This window comes from Salvia hispanica, chromosome 1 (genome assembly GCF_023119035.1).
Source record: "Salvia hispanica cultivar TCC Black 2014 chromosome 1, UniMelb_Shisp_WGS_1.0, whole genome shotgun sequence".
Lineage (NCBI taxonomy): Eukaryota > Viridiplantae > Streptophyta > Magnoliopsida > Lamiales > Lamiaceae > Salvia > Salvia hispanica.
The window spans coordinates 21,565,648-21,583,107 of NC_062965.1; the positions used below are offsets into that span (position 1 = coordinate 21,565,648).

General features: G+C 35.4%; 2 protein-coding genes across 5 annotated transcripts; one reads left to right on the plus strand and one right to left on the minus strand.

Moving 5' to 3' along the window:
• Positions 1–1,329: 1,329 nt before the first annotated feature.
• LOC125202492 lies at positions 1,330–4,505 on the plus strand. Of its 4 annotated transcripts, none has more exons than XM_048100890.1 (6): positions 1,330–1,454; positions 1,810–1,905; positions 2,622–3,203; positions 3,314–3,539; positions 3,640–4,085; positions 4,215–4,505. In XM_048100890.1, the coding sequence occupies exons 1-6, from the start codon at positions 1,398–1,400 to the stop codon at positions 4,227–4,229; spliced, it is 1,422 nt and encodes a 473-aa protein (XP_047956847.1). In that variant the 5' UTR covers positions 1,330–1,397; the 3' UTR covers positions 4,230–4,505. The 4 variants fall into 4 exon arrangements, with proteins under 4 accessions (XP_047956847.1, XP_047956848.1, XP_047956850.1 ...); XM_048100891.1 differs by lacking the exon at positions 1,330–1,454 and adding an exon at positions 1,475–1,611; XM_048100893.1 differs by lacking the exon at positions 1,330–1,454 and adding an exon at positions 1,475–1,611 and having other exon boundaries at positions 2,633–3,203.
• Positions 4,506–7,490: 2,985 nt separating this feature from the next.
• Positions 7,491–9,381, minus strand: LOC125203033. Its single transcript, XM_048101350.1, has 4 exons — positions 9,341–9,381; positions 8,782–8,835; positions 8,344–8,699; positions 7,491–8,250 (listed from the first exon to the last, which is right to left on the minus strand). The coding sequence occupies exons 2-4, from the start codon at positions 8,822–8,824 to the stop codon at positions 7,678–7,680; spliced, it is 972 nt and encodes a 323-aa protein (XP_047957307.1). The 5' UTR covers positions 8,825–8,835; positions 9,341–9,381; the 3' UTR covers positions 7,491–7,677.
• Positions 9,382–17,460: the final 8,079 nt, after the last annotated feature.

Sequence of the window (17,460 nt, forward strand, 5' to 3'; positions counted from 1 at the left end):
AATGAATAAAATAAAAATAAGAATAAAAGGAAATTAATGAAAATGCATCTTATCCCAATATAGTAGATATTGCTAAAGGAAAATGTTAATCTGTTAAGATTCCTTCAAATAATAATTTAATCTTTATTTTTATAGGAAATTTATATATTAGTGAAACGTGCCGTTGGGATTTGCTGACAAGATAATATCCATCAGCATTTATTGATGGATTACCAAGGGATTTGCCGTTGGTAACTTTCCTGACATTATTTCCTACGAGATAGGGACGGATTTTCTTAGTTTATTTTACCAACAGTAATTAATTTAATATAGGCAGAAGGAAATGATTTGTACGTAATTAATTTAATATAGGCAGAAGGAAATGATTTTACAAAGAAAACAAAAAATATTGGTATAAAACATCAGAACAACAATTTATAGACCTAATTAAAATGAATTCTACTTTTAAAAGATGCAAAATCCTAAAATATAATAATTTCAAAAATAACTAAAATGTTATTTGGCTGAAAAAGCACCAATACAATAAAATTCGGGCTCCGAAGCCCATAATACAAAGTAAGTCAATGAAGATTTCAAAGTCAAGGACAATATCACTATGTATCCTTAGTAATCCTAATTTTCGTTGTTTCTTTTAGTGGAAAACCACAAGCATCTTTTAAAACACACGGCACTGAAAATTTTTTCCAATTAAGACAATAGACTTTTAAGAAAGAATATGATACTATCATATATATTGTCTTTATATAACAATTGCAAGTGTTTAATTTCCAGAAGTATTTCACATATTTGTTAAATAACTTCATAAACTTTTAGTTTAACAATATACAATGGTATTAATAGAATATTTCATTTATTATTTATCTAACAATGCTTTTGAAAATTATAGTAATACTGCAGTTCTATTGGACGGAGATGAAAACGTCAATTGTGTTGAAATGACTTAACATCGTTTAAGGGCCACATCGTCATTTCATTATTTTTATGGACTTTAAAATTAATAATTTCATTTTATTTCATGAAAGATTGTTTTGTATCATTAACAATTAATTGAGTATGACCAATTCAAAGTTGTTGTGCCAGAATTTAACACCAAAGGATTGTTTGCTTTAATTAGTTATTAAGTACTCCCTCCGTCCCAGATAATTCGACCCAGTATTCCATTTCGGGCCGTCCCACATAATTTGTCTCACTTCACTTTTACCATTTTGGTAGTGGACCTCATATTCCACTAACTCGTCTCTACTCACATTTTATTATGAAACTTATACTTTAAGGGTGTGTTTGATAGCCAAGGAAAACCAAGAAAAATCAAGAAAAAGATCCCTTTCCTAGGCTTTTCTAATGTTTGATACATTTTCAATTTTGGAGCAGAAGCTCGCTAAATAACCCGGCCCGCAATGGCCCAAGAATGTAAACCACTATTTCGCACGAAACTTATCGGTGAAGAAGCTGAGGTTTGTTTTCCAGCTTTTAAATTTGGGTCAAGAAAATAAATGCCTTCCAAAATTATCCCTCTCATGCTCAATTCTCTCTTCTCTTCCCCTATTCTCTTTCATTTCGTTCGATCTGCAGAGTTCCAAACTTCTCTTCCCTCTCTCTCTTTGATAATTGGTTAGATTTGCAGCACCACTTCCTTTTTGCTCTTTGATTTCCCGTCGGAATTGTAGCATCACTACACCATCTCTTCCCTTTTCCTCTTTGCTTTTCGGTCATGGAGGCGCAGCACCACACCACACCACACGAATTTAAGACATCAGTTTCAATTACTACGAATTTATCTCTCTAAATTGGCTGTCTGTTTTTGTGCAGCACCACTCTAGAAGATTTATTCACACAGAGGGTTCTTTTTCTCCATCTTTGAAGAACTGTATTGCTGTCAATTTGGTGGAATTACAAACATTGCAGGTAACCCTAATTTCAAGACTCCAACTTGTGTTTTTTCTGGCTCGTTTTTTACTGGACTGTCATGGTTAAATCTTGTTTCATGTTTACAAAAAATTATTCAAGTTAAGGTTTTTTTAGTATGAATTGGTGCCATATTTAAATTTAGAGAATTTGTTTATTTAATTTAATTCTGCTCTGTCCAAAGAAATAAATGTTCCAGCTTAGATTATAATTGCTAAATCTATCATCTGAGACCTTTGAATAGTTATCGAAATACTAAGACCAAACATTTTAGGTATTGAGGCCGAACTATTGTGTTTTTATTTTTCTTCTTATTCTGATTTCTGGTTTCGGTTTGTGAACTGTTCAGCCATTATTTAGCATGAATTGGGTTTTTGAGCAAGAATTGGGTTTTGGAGGTTATTTAATTGGGCCACAATTTTCAGTGTTGTTTTGGTTTAGATTTCCAGCAAGATTTGACAGACATTCATCATATAATTGGTTGCCAATTTTTATTTTTTGGTTATGTGGATGATGGGTATTTATGCAGCAATGTATCTGGTGGTCTTCATTTTTGTAGTCGCTCAATATGTAGATGTTATTTATCTGTATATATGTGCTCAGTAATGGACATGTTTTGCTTGATTAATACATATGCATAATTAGAGCCTACATGTAATTCATGCAAATTTTAATCTTTGTATTGTTCACATAGTTTTAACTGCAATGTTTTATAGCTTTGTAACAGTACAGAGTATTTTTTACGCGGAATCTCATCAAATATAATTATGACTAAGCGTTCATTGTCCGACGAGGAAATCTTCTTACTACTTGAAGACATACTACAAAAGCATCACACACGGACCATGATCATTATCCGGGAATACTTGAAACTTCACAATGGTTCAAATCGGATTATAAAGAACCACATACGGCGTTCATTTCGCCGTTTGGCCCGTATACCTACACAGGTCCGTCGTCTTACTAGATTGACAAGTCTTACTGGTCGGGACTGTATAAATAATCTACGCATGGACCGGAATTGTTTTGGGAGACTATGTATTCTTCTTAGAGAAGGAGCTGGGTTGGTAGATGGATCATTTGTTAAAGTAGAGGAACAAGTGGCTATTTTCTTATGTGTTTTATCACATCACGAAAAGAACCGGGTGGTTAGTTTTGAATTTTGGCGGTCTGGTCAAACTGTTTCATACTATTTCCACGTCGTCCTCCGAGCCATCATACTGGTGCATAAAATGTTTATATCTAAGCCAACTCCGGTACCTGACAACAGTGTTGACCCTAGGTGGAAGTGGTTTAAGGTAAAATATCCTAAGATTTTCTCACATGAATACTATAGATTTTTCATATACCCTTGTTGTCTAGTGTTGTCTAATGTTCACTGATAACCCATGGGTGTGTTGACTTTCAGGGTTGCTTAGGTGCGTTAGATGGGACATATATTAATGTCCGAGTTCCATTGGCTGACAAGCCAAGATATCGAACTAGGAAAGGGCAAATAGCCACAAATACCTTGGCTGCGTGCACAAGGGACATGCGCTTTGTGTATGTTTTACCGGGTTGGGAGGGGTCAGCGGGTGATGCACGTATCCTACGAGATGCAGTTGCTCGTCCACATGGTATCAAAGTCCCCAAAGGTAATCCATGTGCCTGTCGTATAGGCAATAACTTGTTGTAGAATGTTTATCTATAAATTCCTTCAACGTAAACCATAACAAGTGGATTATGCACTTGTAGGTAACTATTATTTGTGTGACAACGGGTATGCAAATAGTGAAGGTTTTTTGACACCCTACAGAGGAGTTCGATATCATCTGCAGGAATGGGGACCAGACAGTGAGAGGCCCAAGAATCCTCGTGAAATGTTCAATATGCGACATACAAGTGCAAGGAACATAATTGAACGGGCTTTTGCGATTCTTAAGATGCGTTGGGGTATTCTACGTAGCGCATCTTATTATCCAATCGAAACACAAACTATGTTGATAATGGCTTGTTTTCTGTTACATAATTACATAAGGGGGGAGATGACAGTCGATCCAATTGAACAGTTAGTTGACAATAACATTGTTGACAATGACATTTTTGCTGAGCAAGATGACACTGAATATGTAGAATATATCGATCCTACAGTTGATTGGAATAACAGAAGGGATCAAATGGCAGCTGACATGTGGATGCGTGTGAGTATAAATGTCTTGGTTATTGGACAATTTAAGTCGTATTATGTATTTGCATACTGTCTGCGTTTTCTCTAAGTTTGGTTATGTATACACATGTGGATCTTCACATTTGTGATTCTTTGTGATCAGGATGAAAGGCCATGACATTGTGACATCCGAAGTCCATGCTTTTATGCGTCAAGCATCAACGACGAGTGAGAAGCCCTCATCTGAAGCTTCATCAAGCGTTCCCACCCGGTCACTCACCTTATCAGAATTTGAGACGTGTTGTTGTAGTATTCAGGAGCATGGTTCTTGTGCTTCTTGGTGTAATTATTGGTAGACTATTGTAGGCTTGTAGGCTTGTAACTGTGTTATTGTCAAACTATGCACATCTTTAATGTTGGGGTATACATTATGGACTTCTTTTTTGCTACCTAATTAACTATTTATCGTTTATATTAGGTTGTATAGTTTGTCTTAATTTTTTTTTTTTTTGCCTTCATATGTGTTTAGAAAAGTTGAGTTGGTCAAGCATTATTGCTTGATGTTATGAAATTGGGTCAACTGGGAAACATAGCTACTGGACTAATCTTGAGATTATCATCTTGTGAGGTGAACATCCGATAATTTGGCAATATTGATTTGCAAGCTAGTTATGCATTATGCAAACTCTTCACTATTGTCAAAATATTTATATCCTTTTTTTATGAATTAAAAGTCATCCGTAGATATTTTGTGGACATACCAAATCTTGTTAAAAATAAAATAAAAAATGAAGGTATAGTGGTATGCAAATCAAGTAAAAGTAATAATAAAAAGGTACTGACACTTCGAATTCACATTTCAGTATACATTATTTTTTAATATAGTCTACTAAAATTTGAAACACGAAACATTAGTCATATTTTAGAATTACAAGCGTTTTTTCAGTATATTTACTTTACAAAACTTATACTTAGTATATTTACTTTACAACACTTATTGTCAATATTCTAACTCGTTATTTGAATAAAATCAGATTTTTAAAATGATCTGAATTGTAACAGTTGTATAAATAATTCAACTTGATGAAAAAATATAAAAATAGCTTTAACTTGAAAAATAACCAAACTATAACGAAATTTATGAAAATGACTTAGAATCAAATTTCTCTCTCTCATAAACCCCAATTAACCCATCCACGCTCATTAATTATGTTCGACAAAAGTCATCAACATCAGCAATCACATTTTAGAATTGACTCAATCACAATCTCACAGGTAAATTCAAACTCATCATCATCAACAAATATACTTGGTTCATGATGACATAATTAACTCATCCTCTTCCAACTTCACGTGAAAGTAGTTGTGTACAATCTTGAGTACTACTAAAAGTCTGCTGATATGAATTGTTAATGTATGAAGCAGCTTTGCTCCATGAAACTAGGAAATGAATTACTAGATCAACAGCCTTATTCCAATTACATAGGTTGAGTTGTTCACATAGGATTGGTGCAGCAGAGTTCTAATAACATACCAGTATTCAGAAATTACACTACTAAAAAGTTTGCTGATATGAATTGTTATATCAAGAAGCAGCTTTACTCCATGAAAGTAGGAAATGAATTACTGGATCAGTAGCCTTATTCCAATTACATAGGTTGAGTTGTTCACATAGGATTGGAGCAACAGTCTTCCAACACATAGTATTTAGAATTCACATGCTTGCTTAGAGACAAAAAAAACGTAACAGTCAAAATAATGCAACATTTTCCACATTGAATATTATTTCCTACTCACTGGCCCAACCTTATAAATATGGATATCATTGTTTCACACCGTAAACAAAATGGCTTCCAAACCCAAATCTCAAGATGAATATCTCTATCATGGGATATGGACGGCTGAGCTAGACAATCTGATTGTTAGTAGTATTCTGAGAGAGAAGCAATTGCATCAGTTCGTGGGCTTCGTCTTCCCTCCGGAGTTCTTGTATGAGGCTGAAGCCACAGTTGAGGAGGAGACGGGCATTCGCGTCAGTAGGGACGACGTCTATAACCGGTTGCAATTCCTGGAGCGCCGCTACCGAACCTTCAAATCATTGGTCGATCATCCAAATACACGCTTCGAGCCCTCGTCGAACAAGATTTTTGCTTCTGGAAAAACTTGGACAGCCATTCTTAAGGTTATTTTAATTTCAATATTTTGATATGATGTAATGATAGTATGCTCTATTCTTTCATAAAATTTTGGAGTTTCTTGTGATTAGAAAAATGCATTTGCTGGAGCATATACAAACAATGGAGAACCAGAGTTCAAGATGCTCGAAATGCTGTTTAGTGGTGAACTCAGTGTGACAAATAATGATATCGAAACTATTGTGCTCTCGGACAACACCATTGATCTCAATCCGGATATTGATGAGGGCCAAGGTGAAGAGCATGTAAGTGGATATAAGCATGAGAGCCACCTACTACCACGCAAGCTGTTCGACGAGAGTTCACACTCCCGGGACCGTGAGTCATCAAATTCAGAGGAGGTTCGAGGGCACGCGCGGGATCGTGATAGGGAGCTTGGACAACAACCTGGAAATTTCTATTACCACGGCTTTGGCAACGCCCCAACGAGGACAGTTGACTCCTCAAACAGTAGCTCTTGTGCATCGTCACAGCCAAGTGAATGGCGGCGCCGACGATAATTGTGAGGTGAAATGCCCAATGAACAACACAACACCATCATGAATCTTATTTACAGTGATGTAAGTTTAGGATTGCCACTTGGCAAATAAGTCGTGTCTTGCGACATGGTTGTCTTCGTCTTACGCACGTTGTGAGTGTGGTTTTAAAAATCTGTATACTCATGTGTAGTCCCTAGATCTAGTTCAATTCCAAAAGTTGCACTATGCGACATGTTATGTAACTTTGTTAGTGAAATAAACATGAGTTTCAGAAAATATGGCCTATTGTATAATTTCCCTTTGGTTCTTAATTTAAAACATTTTTATGTTTTAAGATAATGGGAAACTATATATTAACCTTCAGCTCGTAACAGAGGGTTCCCTTGATAAACTAGCTCTACTAAAAACATCAGCTTCGGGACTCCAAAGTCTCTTCATACACAAGACAAATTCTAAGTGGGCTGAATTATCTTCACAGCCGTGATGTCGTTCACAGGTGCTGTAAATCGCCTCAATTTGTTCTTCTATTTATAGTTTCTTGTCCAAGGATCTCATATTCTCCCACAAGATTACTTTTTCCTTTCACTTTGTATTCTGCGAAATGTATGTGGTAGCAGATTTGGATACATTTTTTGACAGTTTGTAAATAGTACTAGGATTTTATGTTGCCTTTTCTCTTTTCAGTAGCAATCCTATTATTTTCTGTGCATCCTCGTCTCTTTCTACTGGCCCTCCATAGAGAAGTATAAGTAATTTGACAAAACATTACAGTAATGAGGTTCCATAGAATCCACATATAAAGTCATAACAACAACCACCAAATACAAACCAAGGCTTCCAATGTTTTAAGCTCATATATTTGAGCATGACAACAAAGCTCGACAAAAGATCACAAGTGCGATTATAGTTCATTGCACATAAGGATTACTAGATATCATATCCTACAAAATAGCTAAGTCAAAAGATCAAAGAAACAACCATCACGACCAAGAGTTATGCCTTGTATATTACCAAGCATGCCAAACACTTTCTTTCTTGCCTTGCTAACATCGAACTCAAATCCAATCCTACTTGCCAACTTATCAAGTCTAGCGTTGGTTTCATCCTGTCCTTTAGCAAGCATTTCAAGCAAAGCATCAGCCCTATCAACGAGTTTGCGCTTCTTACCTGTTTTCTTTGGCAATTGAGTTCCAGAGTCACCGTTTGTCTTTGTGGGAAGCTGAGTTCCGCTGCCACTGTCCCCCGTACTCTGATCTGCCGTTTCTTGTGAGCCCATGGTGTTGACTGGCATTTCTGGAGAGCTCGTGGTGTTTTCTGGATTAGTTCCAGAGTGGCCATCAGCACTAGCTTCAAAATCAGCCTCTTCACTCCCATTACCCACACTGAGACTTGATCGCACACCATTGTACAGCTCCTGTAAATCCCGGCCAGTAGAGCCTGTTGCCCGATCCTTGCCAAAGATGTCTTTCCATTCATCAAACATAGGCCACGACTTGGAACGCATGCAGCGTGCATTCTTATCCAACTACGACAACATGAAACAACCATCACCAATCAAACACATTAGCTATGACAGAAACCTTGTAAATATAATAGAGAGCCTATATAAGAAACACACCCTAATAATTTGTTCCCATTGGTCATTATCACAATCAATCTTGTGATCGCCCTTGTAATTGAAGCCAACGCCACTTCGTTTGAGCATGTTGACCAAAGAGTAGTAGTTTTTTTTCCATTGCTGGAGCTTGGAGCTGATATGGGGGGTCGCCTTAATGTCAGTTTTTGGGCATTCTTGGTGGATGATTTCCTCAATCTTAGCTAGATACCCGCCACGGAAGCCGTTATCTGCTTTCCACTTGTTCACAACAAGGAATTTAAGGGCTACCAATAAGGCCTCTTCCTCACGAGTAGACCAGCTGCGTCGAGTCCGGTCAGTCTTCGGCCCGCGACCAGCCCTTTCTCCAATTTGGGAATCTATGCCGAAAAAATCATATGACTGGTTATTCTTGTTTTTGTTGGCTAACAACTCAAGATAAGGTATGTCAAAATAACTAACCTTCAACCATGTGAGACTTGTTCCAGGCAGAAGTGTCTCCCATATTGAGCAAATCTGATAGGTATTAAGGGAAGACACAATATCAGAAAAAAAAAAAAAAAAAAAAAATTAGTTAGCTCTCTATGGATATCCCACTTAAACTTCAAATAACATACTCCTAAAATCTGAACTTATACATACACCATTCCATATAGTTTTGCATATTACTAAGTGACAAATATACTCCATTTGCAAACAAGAATTATGCAGAATCCTACCTATCGCGTGCTAAAAGATGAAAGTTCTCAAATGCATCATAAAGATCCAATTTCTGTTCACAAAATGGAAGGTAATATAGACGTTTGAAATACCAGTTAATAATTTCAGTCAGTTCCAAAATAAGGATAATTTTTGTCTGAATAAATGAGGAAATTGAGCTCATACATGAGGAATTTCGTCCATAATTTTCGTCTAAATAACTGAGAAATTTTCGTCAAAATAGCTTGCTCTTGATTTCCAACAAGATAGTCTAATAACTTGGGATTAAATCAAACTTGAGGCAATTTAACTGAAGGAATACCTGTTTGCAAAACTTTCGTCCAGTCTTGGCTGCGTGCAGTAGTGAGGGGAAGAAGATCTGGAAGGAAATTATAATATATATCTAGGGCTAGGGCTTAAAAGGGTATTTTGGAGAAAAATAGAAAATATTGAGGGCTAGAATGTCTACACAATATATATATTTGTTAATGTGGGTATCAAACTTGAGTGCTATTTAAGAAACTTATATTTCCTAAGGTATCAAACAATAACCGAGAAAAAGAAAAGCCAACATAATTTGGATTATTTTCTGATGTAGTTTCTTCTCTAGCATTTTCCAACTTATGCTATCAAACACACCCTAAAAGTAGAACTCACGTCTCACCAACTTTTTCAACTCACTTTCCATTAGATTTCTTAAATCTCGTGTCGGGTCAAAGTGTCCCGAATTATCTGGGACGGAGGGAGTACTATTGATTAGGACTTAGGAAGGACCTCAAGTCAACTCAGTGTTCTATCATTTTCTTCAAATCCAAATCATGTGGGCCTACTTGTGGAATTTACATAAAACAAAGAACAAGAAAAAGAAGTTACAATTAATTGTGAATAAAACTAAAATTCTTAAACCCCTCCCCACATAATTATGTCTTCCAAGTGAACTGCAATTGCCTATTTAAGGCCACATTCACATATCTTCATTTGTATACAAATATAATCAATATCCTCTTTCACAATGCTTTCAAACTTGTTGTTCATTTGCATACTAATTCCATCCTTCATTTTAACTGCTCATTCTTATAATAACAAATGCCTTCGCCATCAGGAAATCTTATTGCTTTCAACTCAAGGACGAGTTGATCTTCAATTCTTCTCTTTCGAAAAAACTGGTACGGTGGAATGAAAGTGAAGAGTGCTGCAAGTGGCACGGTGTGGAATGTGATGCTTGTGGCTACGTCGTTAGTTTGCAGCTCAGTGATGAGGCCATTTTTGGTGGAATTGGGGATTCGTCGAGTCTCTTCAGGTTTAAATATCTGCAGAAGCTTAACCTTGCTGATAATCACTTCGACTCTTACATTGATCCCATTCCAAGAGGTATTGGCAGTTTGACTTATTTGACGCACTTGAATTTGCCATCTGCTAGTTTTGGTGGGCAGGTTTCGGCTGAAATTTTATCCTTGAAGAGACTGGTCAGTCTCGATATCTCCGACCATTATTGGTGGAAACATGTAGGGTTTTAAAGTCTTGAGAATCCAAATCTGGAAATGTTCGGAATCTAACAGAGCTTAGAGAGCTGTATCTTGATTGTGTCAATATTACCTCCTTTAATGAAAGTAAAAAATGGAGCCACATTGTTTCATCATATTTACCCAACCTTACCGCTTTGAGCTTGTTGTATTGTAATCTATATGGCCCTTTGTCTAAATCCTTTTGGCAACTTCATTCCCTTTCTATTCTCCGACTAGATGACACTGCTCTTTTAGCGGTATCACTCCACGACTTGTTCACCAATTTTCCAAGTCTGACCACCTTGACTCTTTCTGGCTGCGGTTTGAAGGGTTCTATGTCACCCACCTTTGCTAACCTAACAAAGCTGATTCATGTTCATCTGTCAGGTAACTCCTTGACAGGCTCACTTTCTTCTACATTGTTCGAAGGTCATTCCAATATGGTTTATTTATATTTGAGTGCTAATTCATTCTATGGTAACATCCCCGAATCTCTTTTCCCACTCCATTCATTGTTGGAACTTGTTCTTAGTTACAACCAATTTAATGGCACTTTTTAACTTGACAACTTTCGAAGCCTTCCCAATCTCACATTTCTTGGACTATCCGGCAATAGCTTGTCGGTAGATGTTGGCAACGTCAATTCGAGTTCATATGGAGGCCTCCAATTGAAAAGGTTAAGCCTAAGTTCATGTAACTTGTCCCAATTTCCTGATTTCATAAAAGATTTGGATCTGCAAACATTTGATCTCTCAAACAATTATATTGCAGGCGAGATTCCTAGTTGGATTTGGGGAACACAACTTGTGATTCTAGACATCTCATTCAATCTTCTAACAGATTTTCAAAAGCCTTACCATATTCCCGCTTCTCTTGAGTACCTATCTGATAGGGTTTAAGTTCCATATCTAGAGGTTTGTAGAGCACGCGAAGACTTAACGATAATTCCCTAGTTGAAGTGCTAGGGTTTCGTAACCAAGAATGAAAATAGAAGTTAATTCATATTTATCAATGAATAAAAGAGTATATAGACCTCTAATTTATAGAATATTAGCTAGACTCAATAAAGATAAAGATTGCATAAAAATAACTAATTAAAATAGAAGATATCCTAAATAAAATAAAATCAAGAAGATATATTGGAGATCTTGCACGAGATATGCTTGACGAGATTCACAAGATCGAGGGCCCTATCAACTATTTGAGAGAATTGATAATGGTGGGAGAAGAGTCTCTCAATGAAAGCACCAATTGATAAGGTTTAAGTTCCATATCTAGAGGTTTGTAGAGCACGCGAAGATTTAACGGAGCAAAAGAGATAATTTCCTAGTTGAAGTGCTAGGGTTTCGTAACCAAGAATGAGAATAGAAGTTAATTCATATTTCTCAATGAATAAAAGAATACAAAGACCTCTAATTTATAGAATACTATCTAGACTCAATAAAGATAAAGATTGCATAAAAATAACTAATTAAAATAGAAGATATCCTAAATAAAATAAAATCAAGAAGATATATTGGAGATCTTGCACGAGATCTGCTTGACGAGATTCACAAGATCGAGGGCCCTATCACTATCCTTGAAATCTAATCAGCTTAGGGGCGAGTTACAGCTTTCCATTCCACTTGAATCTAATCTCTGGTACTTGTCTGTTGCTAATAACAGTTTAAGTGGATCAATTCCAACCTCCCTTTGCAATGTCACACACCTTTATTCTCTTATTTTGTCTGAAAATAATTTCATCGCAGAGATACCAAATGCTATTGGTGATCTTACCTTACTTCATCATTTCAACTTGTCCCACAATGCCCTTAATGGAAGCATCCCTCAGTCATTTGGCAACTTGAGTAAGCAACCAGCTTACAGGGCCAATACCGACGGGGCTTGGAGAACTCACATTCCTTGAAGTCTTGAATCTATCATTCAATAAGCTAGTCGGAATGATCCCAAAAGGCAGTCAAATTCAGACATTTTCAGCTGAATCTTTTGAGGGAAATCCCGGTCTATGTGGTTTCCCTCTCAACACAAACTGCAGTCACACTGATGACAATGACAGTAAGTTATCACCGCAAGAGGATGAAGATGTCGAAGTGAACAGGGAGATTGAGTGGGAATACATATCTGTTGCACTTGGATATTTTGTGGGATTCGGAAGCATTGTATGGCTACTTATATTCTGCAGAACAGGGACGGAACCAGAAACACAAATTAGCCGGTGCTACAATTCAATAAAATTTTAATAATACTATTTAAATAATAATAATAATATTGAAAAAGTAATTTATAATATAGAGAAAGAAAGAGAGATGTAATCAGTGTATTTAATTTGAGTCGTTGTTCTGTTCATTTTTTAAAAATAAAAAAAATGTGATATCAAATTTAAAAATTAATATTGTTTGAAATCTGAAAACAAGCATGATGTAGGGAAATAAAATATTAAGTTAAATGAGGTATTAGATCAAAATACGTTTATGAAAAGAGGTATAAGAATCAAAACTAATCTAAATTGTTGTAATTTTGTTATTTTCTCATTTAAAATGACAATTCCTCTTAAAGTGACACCGTGACACCACTTATACAGCAATATTATAAACGTTACAACGTTACACAGCAATCTAATCTATAGATTGTTGTATAGCGTGTCGGATATTGATGGCCAAGAAAAATTGCTGTATAGTTTACACCATATTGCTGGCCGTCTTTTTCAGATTTTTTTTTTTTTTTTTTGCCACGTGGCAGCTTATTATTCGTCCACGTGTACAAATGATTGGCTAGGAATGGTGGTATGGTGTTATTTTAAGAGGTGGTGGCACCCTAACACTCCCCTATATACATATAATATATATAGGGGAGTGATCAATTGCTAACTCATCATTTAATTGCTAATTACAACTAATTTAAGGCCACATAATTTAAAAAAACGTGTGGTCTACAATTTGCCATGTGTAATTTTCATTTTTATTAATTAAATCGAAAAAGATAAAAAAAAATGCCAAATTAGGATTTTGGATGAAAATGTCAATATAGGGTTTCAAAAATATCAACCCAATGCTTTGAGAATGTCAACACAAATTTAGGATTGACATTGTATATGCTTTATATTGACATATTATCTTAGCTGCATTGACATTAACCTGTGTACGAAAAATACGAAAATTCTAGATTTTTTTTTCAAATTTTGACGTCGGAACATATACATGTAGTATATCGTTGGAATCCTTATAAAATTATCTTTAATTTAATATATGTTATATGAATTTAAAGTTTTGGGATTTCTTTTAAAAGTTAGTTATAACTAACTTGAGATTAATACCCCTATTGATTTTTATTGGAATTAATCCTATAGCCTTATTGACGTTTTTGTTGATCGTATTGACATTTTGTGGTTAATGATCTAGGCCTTTAATTTAAATATCTAATGGCTATTATTGAGTTGTAGTTAGCAATTAAGGATTGAGTTAGCAATATAACAATCCTCAATATATATATATAGGGATGTAATCAATTGCTAACTAATTACCAATCCCAAATTGAGACCAATTTTCAACCATTAGATTAAAAGATCTTGTGGTTAATATAATGCCAAGTGTAATATATTTCAAATTTAAATAATTATTAATTAAATTAAAAGGGTATTAATGTCAAATCCTATATGTAGTAATTATAACTAACTACTTTCTCTCTCCTCAAAATCATCTCAAATCTTTAAATTTACGTAACTCTCTCAATTTAAATTATTTTTTCGCAAAAAATATATCAAATTAAAGATAATTTAATAAGGATTCCAACGAGATCTCAATTGCATATGTTCCGACGATGTTCGGGTGATGAAATTTGATAAATTATATTTCAATTTTCGTACATGTTGATAAGCAGCTTTTATCAACAAATGCAACAAAAAATCTCAATATATTGTAGGCAAAATCTCAATATTATGCATGTCCAATCTCAATAAAAATGTGTTGATATTTTCTTGTTCTTGTATTGATATTCTAATGTCATATTCTTGATATTTGTAATACACAATGTTGATATAAAAAAACACCCACGAAAATTATCATATGATAACATAATGACGATATTACCCTTTTGTTGATATTTTGTCTACTATTTATTGAGATTTGTGAGCTTTAATCTCATCCACTCATTTTAAAATCCAAGGGGTGAATCTTGGCCATCCCTATATATATATATAATATATATATATATATATATATATATATAGGGATGTATTCATATCCTTCTTCCATATAATGTTCTATTCTCCTTTTTAATCTTGGCCATCTATTTTCTAAATCTAATGGACGAAATTAGATGCTGATTTATACTTTTTAATTAATTAAAAAAACTGATAAGGGCTTTTAGGGTAATCACAATACAGACGGTTATGGTAAGTGCTTGATTATCTCAATCCAAAGATTCTACAAAATATTTTTTCTCTTCTTCCGGTATTCTTCAATCTTTCTCCATTGCAGAAAATTATACAGATTGCAGCGGTTTTATTTCTCGTGGTCGCCATATTCGAGCAGCCCCGTATCGTGCTCGCTATATTATCATTTTCGTGTTCTTGAACAATGGAAGAAGGTAATTTTAGACGAATTTATTTTGTGATTAAACTGATTCAGCGTGACTAGAAACCCTTTGTTTGGTTTTTTTGTTAAATCAATAAGCAATAAGGTTTTCGCATGGTTTCAGCATTAGTTTCGAGTTCTTCTAGGGTTGAGTGTTTATTTTTTTTCGCAAGGTTTAAGCATTAGTTTCGACTTCTTCTCGTCGTCGCCATATTGGAGCAGCCCCGTATCACGCCATATTATTGTTTTCGTGTTCTTCTAGGGTTTGTTGTTTATTTTGTTTTATGTGCTGCTGTGTTGTAATTCTGGATTTATATAATGTACGAATAGTACTGTGTAATGTATTCTTTCTTATATTTAATGTATGGTTCATATCATATAATGAAACTAAATTCTAATATGCTTGTTGTCTTGATTTTATGTATAGTGTTTGTTATACTTGAATGTTCTCCACAATTGAAGCCTGTGGTTGGTCAGAAGTTCCAATCCCTTGATTTTGCTTATGCGTTTTATGATGTGTACGCCCGCACCGTCGGTTTTGATACGCGAAAACAAGGAATGAGGAAGGCGGCGGACGGTGTAACTACTAGGTATTCTGTCGTATGCAACAGGGAGGGTAGCAAGAGGTCCATCCTCCGGATGTTGTAAAGACCAAGGGTCATGCTAGCAGCTCCGCGAGCCAACTGATTTCAAAGAGAGAAAAGGCTGTAAAGGAGGCTAGTAGGCCTCTTAGACGTTGTAAGGCGTGCGATGAGTTGGGACATCACGACTCTAGAAACTGTCCAATGCTTAAAGAGATGGCGAAGGAGAAAGAGTTTAGTAAAGGCAAGAGGAAAGCTTGATGTGTTTTGTACCTAAAAAATTAGTTTTCGTCTTGTATTCAGTTTTATTATTTGTTTCGTTGTCTTAGTTTTATTATTTCTAGCGCTGTGAACATTTTATGCATAATAAATTTGCATTTTTCGGGAGTTAATGTGCATTATCGAACAATAGCCTTGCATTAATAATGATTTTCTGTGCATTACTCCCTTTATTTATACCATTATTCCATTACTTTGTTAACGTGCATTATCGAACAATAGTCTTGCATTAATAATGATTTTATGTGCATTACTCCCTTTATTTAAGTACAGAAAGTTAAGTGCTTGTAGACAATAATGTACAACTTCGTTACTAATAATGTACATTAACAGACTAAAAATGTATAATTATTATGCATAAATTGTTGACAGTGGTAGGATTAATAACACATTCGAAACGAAATGATAACTAAGACTAAACCGAAAACTAGAACTAATAATGTTTTTAGGTACAAGATACATCAAGATTTCCTCTTGCCCTTATGAAGCTCTTTCTCCTTCGCCATCTCTTTAAACATTGGACAGTTTCTAGAGTCGTGATGTCCCATCTCATCGCAAGCCTTGCACCGTCTAAGAGGCCTAGTAGCCTCCTTTATAGCCTTTTCCCTCTTGGAAATCAGACGGGAGGCAATAGGACCTTTGCTGCTCAACCAACCTCTCCCTGAACTTTTGCGCAATCGCAAGTGGAAGAACATCATCCACCGCTTCGTCAATATCTAACCAAGGCTGCTTCGCCGCTGCCCGAAAATCAATAATGTATCGCATTAATGCACAATACTAACTGTATAATGTACAAAAGTAAGCAAATAATGCACCAATGAATATTACATTCTATCAACCATTGACCTTTTATAAAACCGAAGCATTTAAAGTAAAACAAAAAACATAATGTACACCACTCCATACAATAATTTACACCACTCCCTACAATAATGTACAAATGGCAACAAATAATGCAAATATGAATACAAATTTCACTCAATTTTAAGGCATTTTATCAAACCGACTGATGTAGATTCAAACAAAAAAGTAATGCACACCACTACCTACAATAATGTACACATTGCATCAAATAATGCACGAATGAAAAATGAACACGATTTTACGATTTACAGTGGGTATTACGAAAAAATAGGCGATTAACAGTGGGTATTACGAAAAAATGAACCCTATCAATAATCGACGATTAGGTTGTGTGTCGGTGGTGAAAATAGGCGATTCACAGTGTGGGTATTACGAAAAATTGAATCATTAAATGTGTCGATCAAATGTGTGAAAAAATCGTCATTGTTTTAATGACGAAAATTGACGATTAGAAGTCTTACCAAAAATCGAAACTTTTGAAACCCGCCTTGTTGTCGACTGTAAATCTATCATCGCACGGCGAAGGAATCACATTAGAACTATGAATCGTCGACCGGCGGTGCTTTCACGGCGAAAAATCGGCGGGAGTGGTGGTGTCTCTTCAATTTGAGTAGTTTGAAATGGGGGAGACGATTTGAGAAT

Excerpts from the sequence above, each read along its gene's own strand:
- LOC125202492 (XM_048100890.1), top strand. The coding sequence starts at position 1,398 with ATGGCCCAAGAATGTAAACCACTATTTCGCACGAAACTTATCGGTGAA. Across the intron at positions 1,906-2,621 it reads TGGAATTACAAACATTGCAG|CTTTGTAACAGTACAGAGTA; the intron begins GTAACCCTAATT and ends AATGTTTTATAG. Across the intron at positions 3,204-3,313 it reads CTAGGTGGAAGTGGTTTAAG|GGTTGCTTAGGTGCGTTAGA; the intron begins GTAAAATATCCT and ends GTTGACTTTCAG.
- LOC125203033 (XM_048101350.1), bottom strand. The coding sequence starts at position 8,824 with ATGGGAGACACTTCTGCCTGGAACAAGTCTCACATGGTTGAAG. Across the intron at positions 8,700-8,781 it reads CAAGTCTCACATGGTTGAAG|ATTCCCAAATTGGAGAAAGG; the intron begins GTTAGTTATTTT and ends TTTTCGGCATAG. Across the intron at positions 8,251-8,343 it reads AATGGGAACAAATTATTAGG|TTGGATAAGAATGCACGCTG; the intron begins GTGTGTTTCTTA and ends ATGTTGTCGTAG.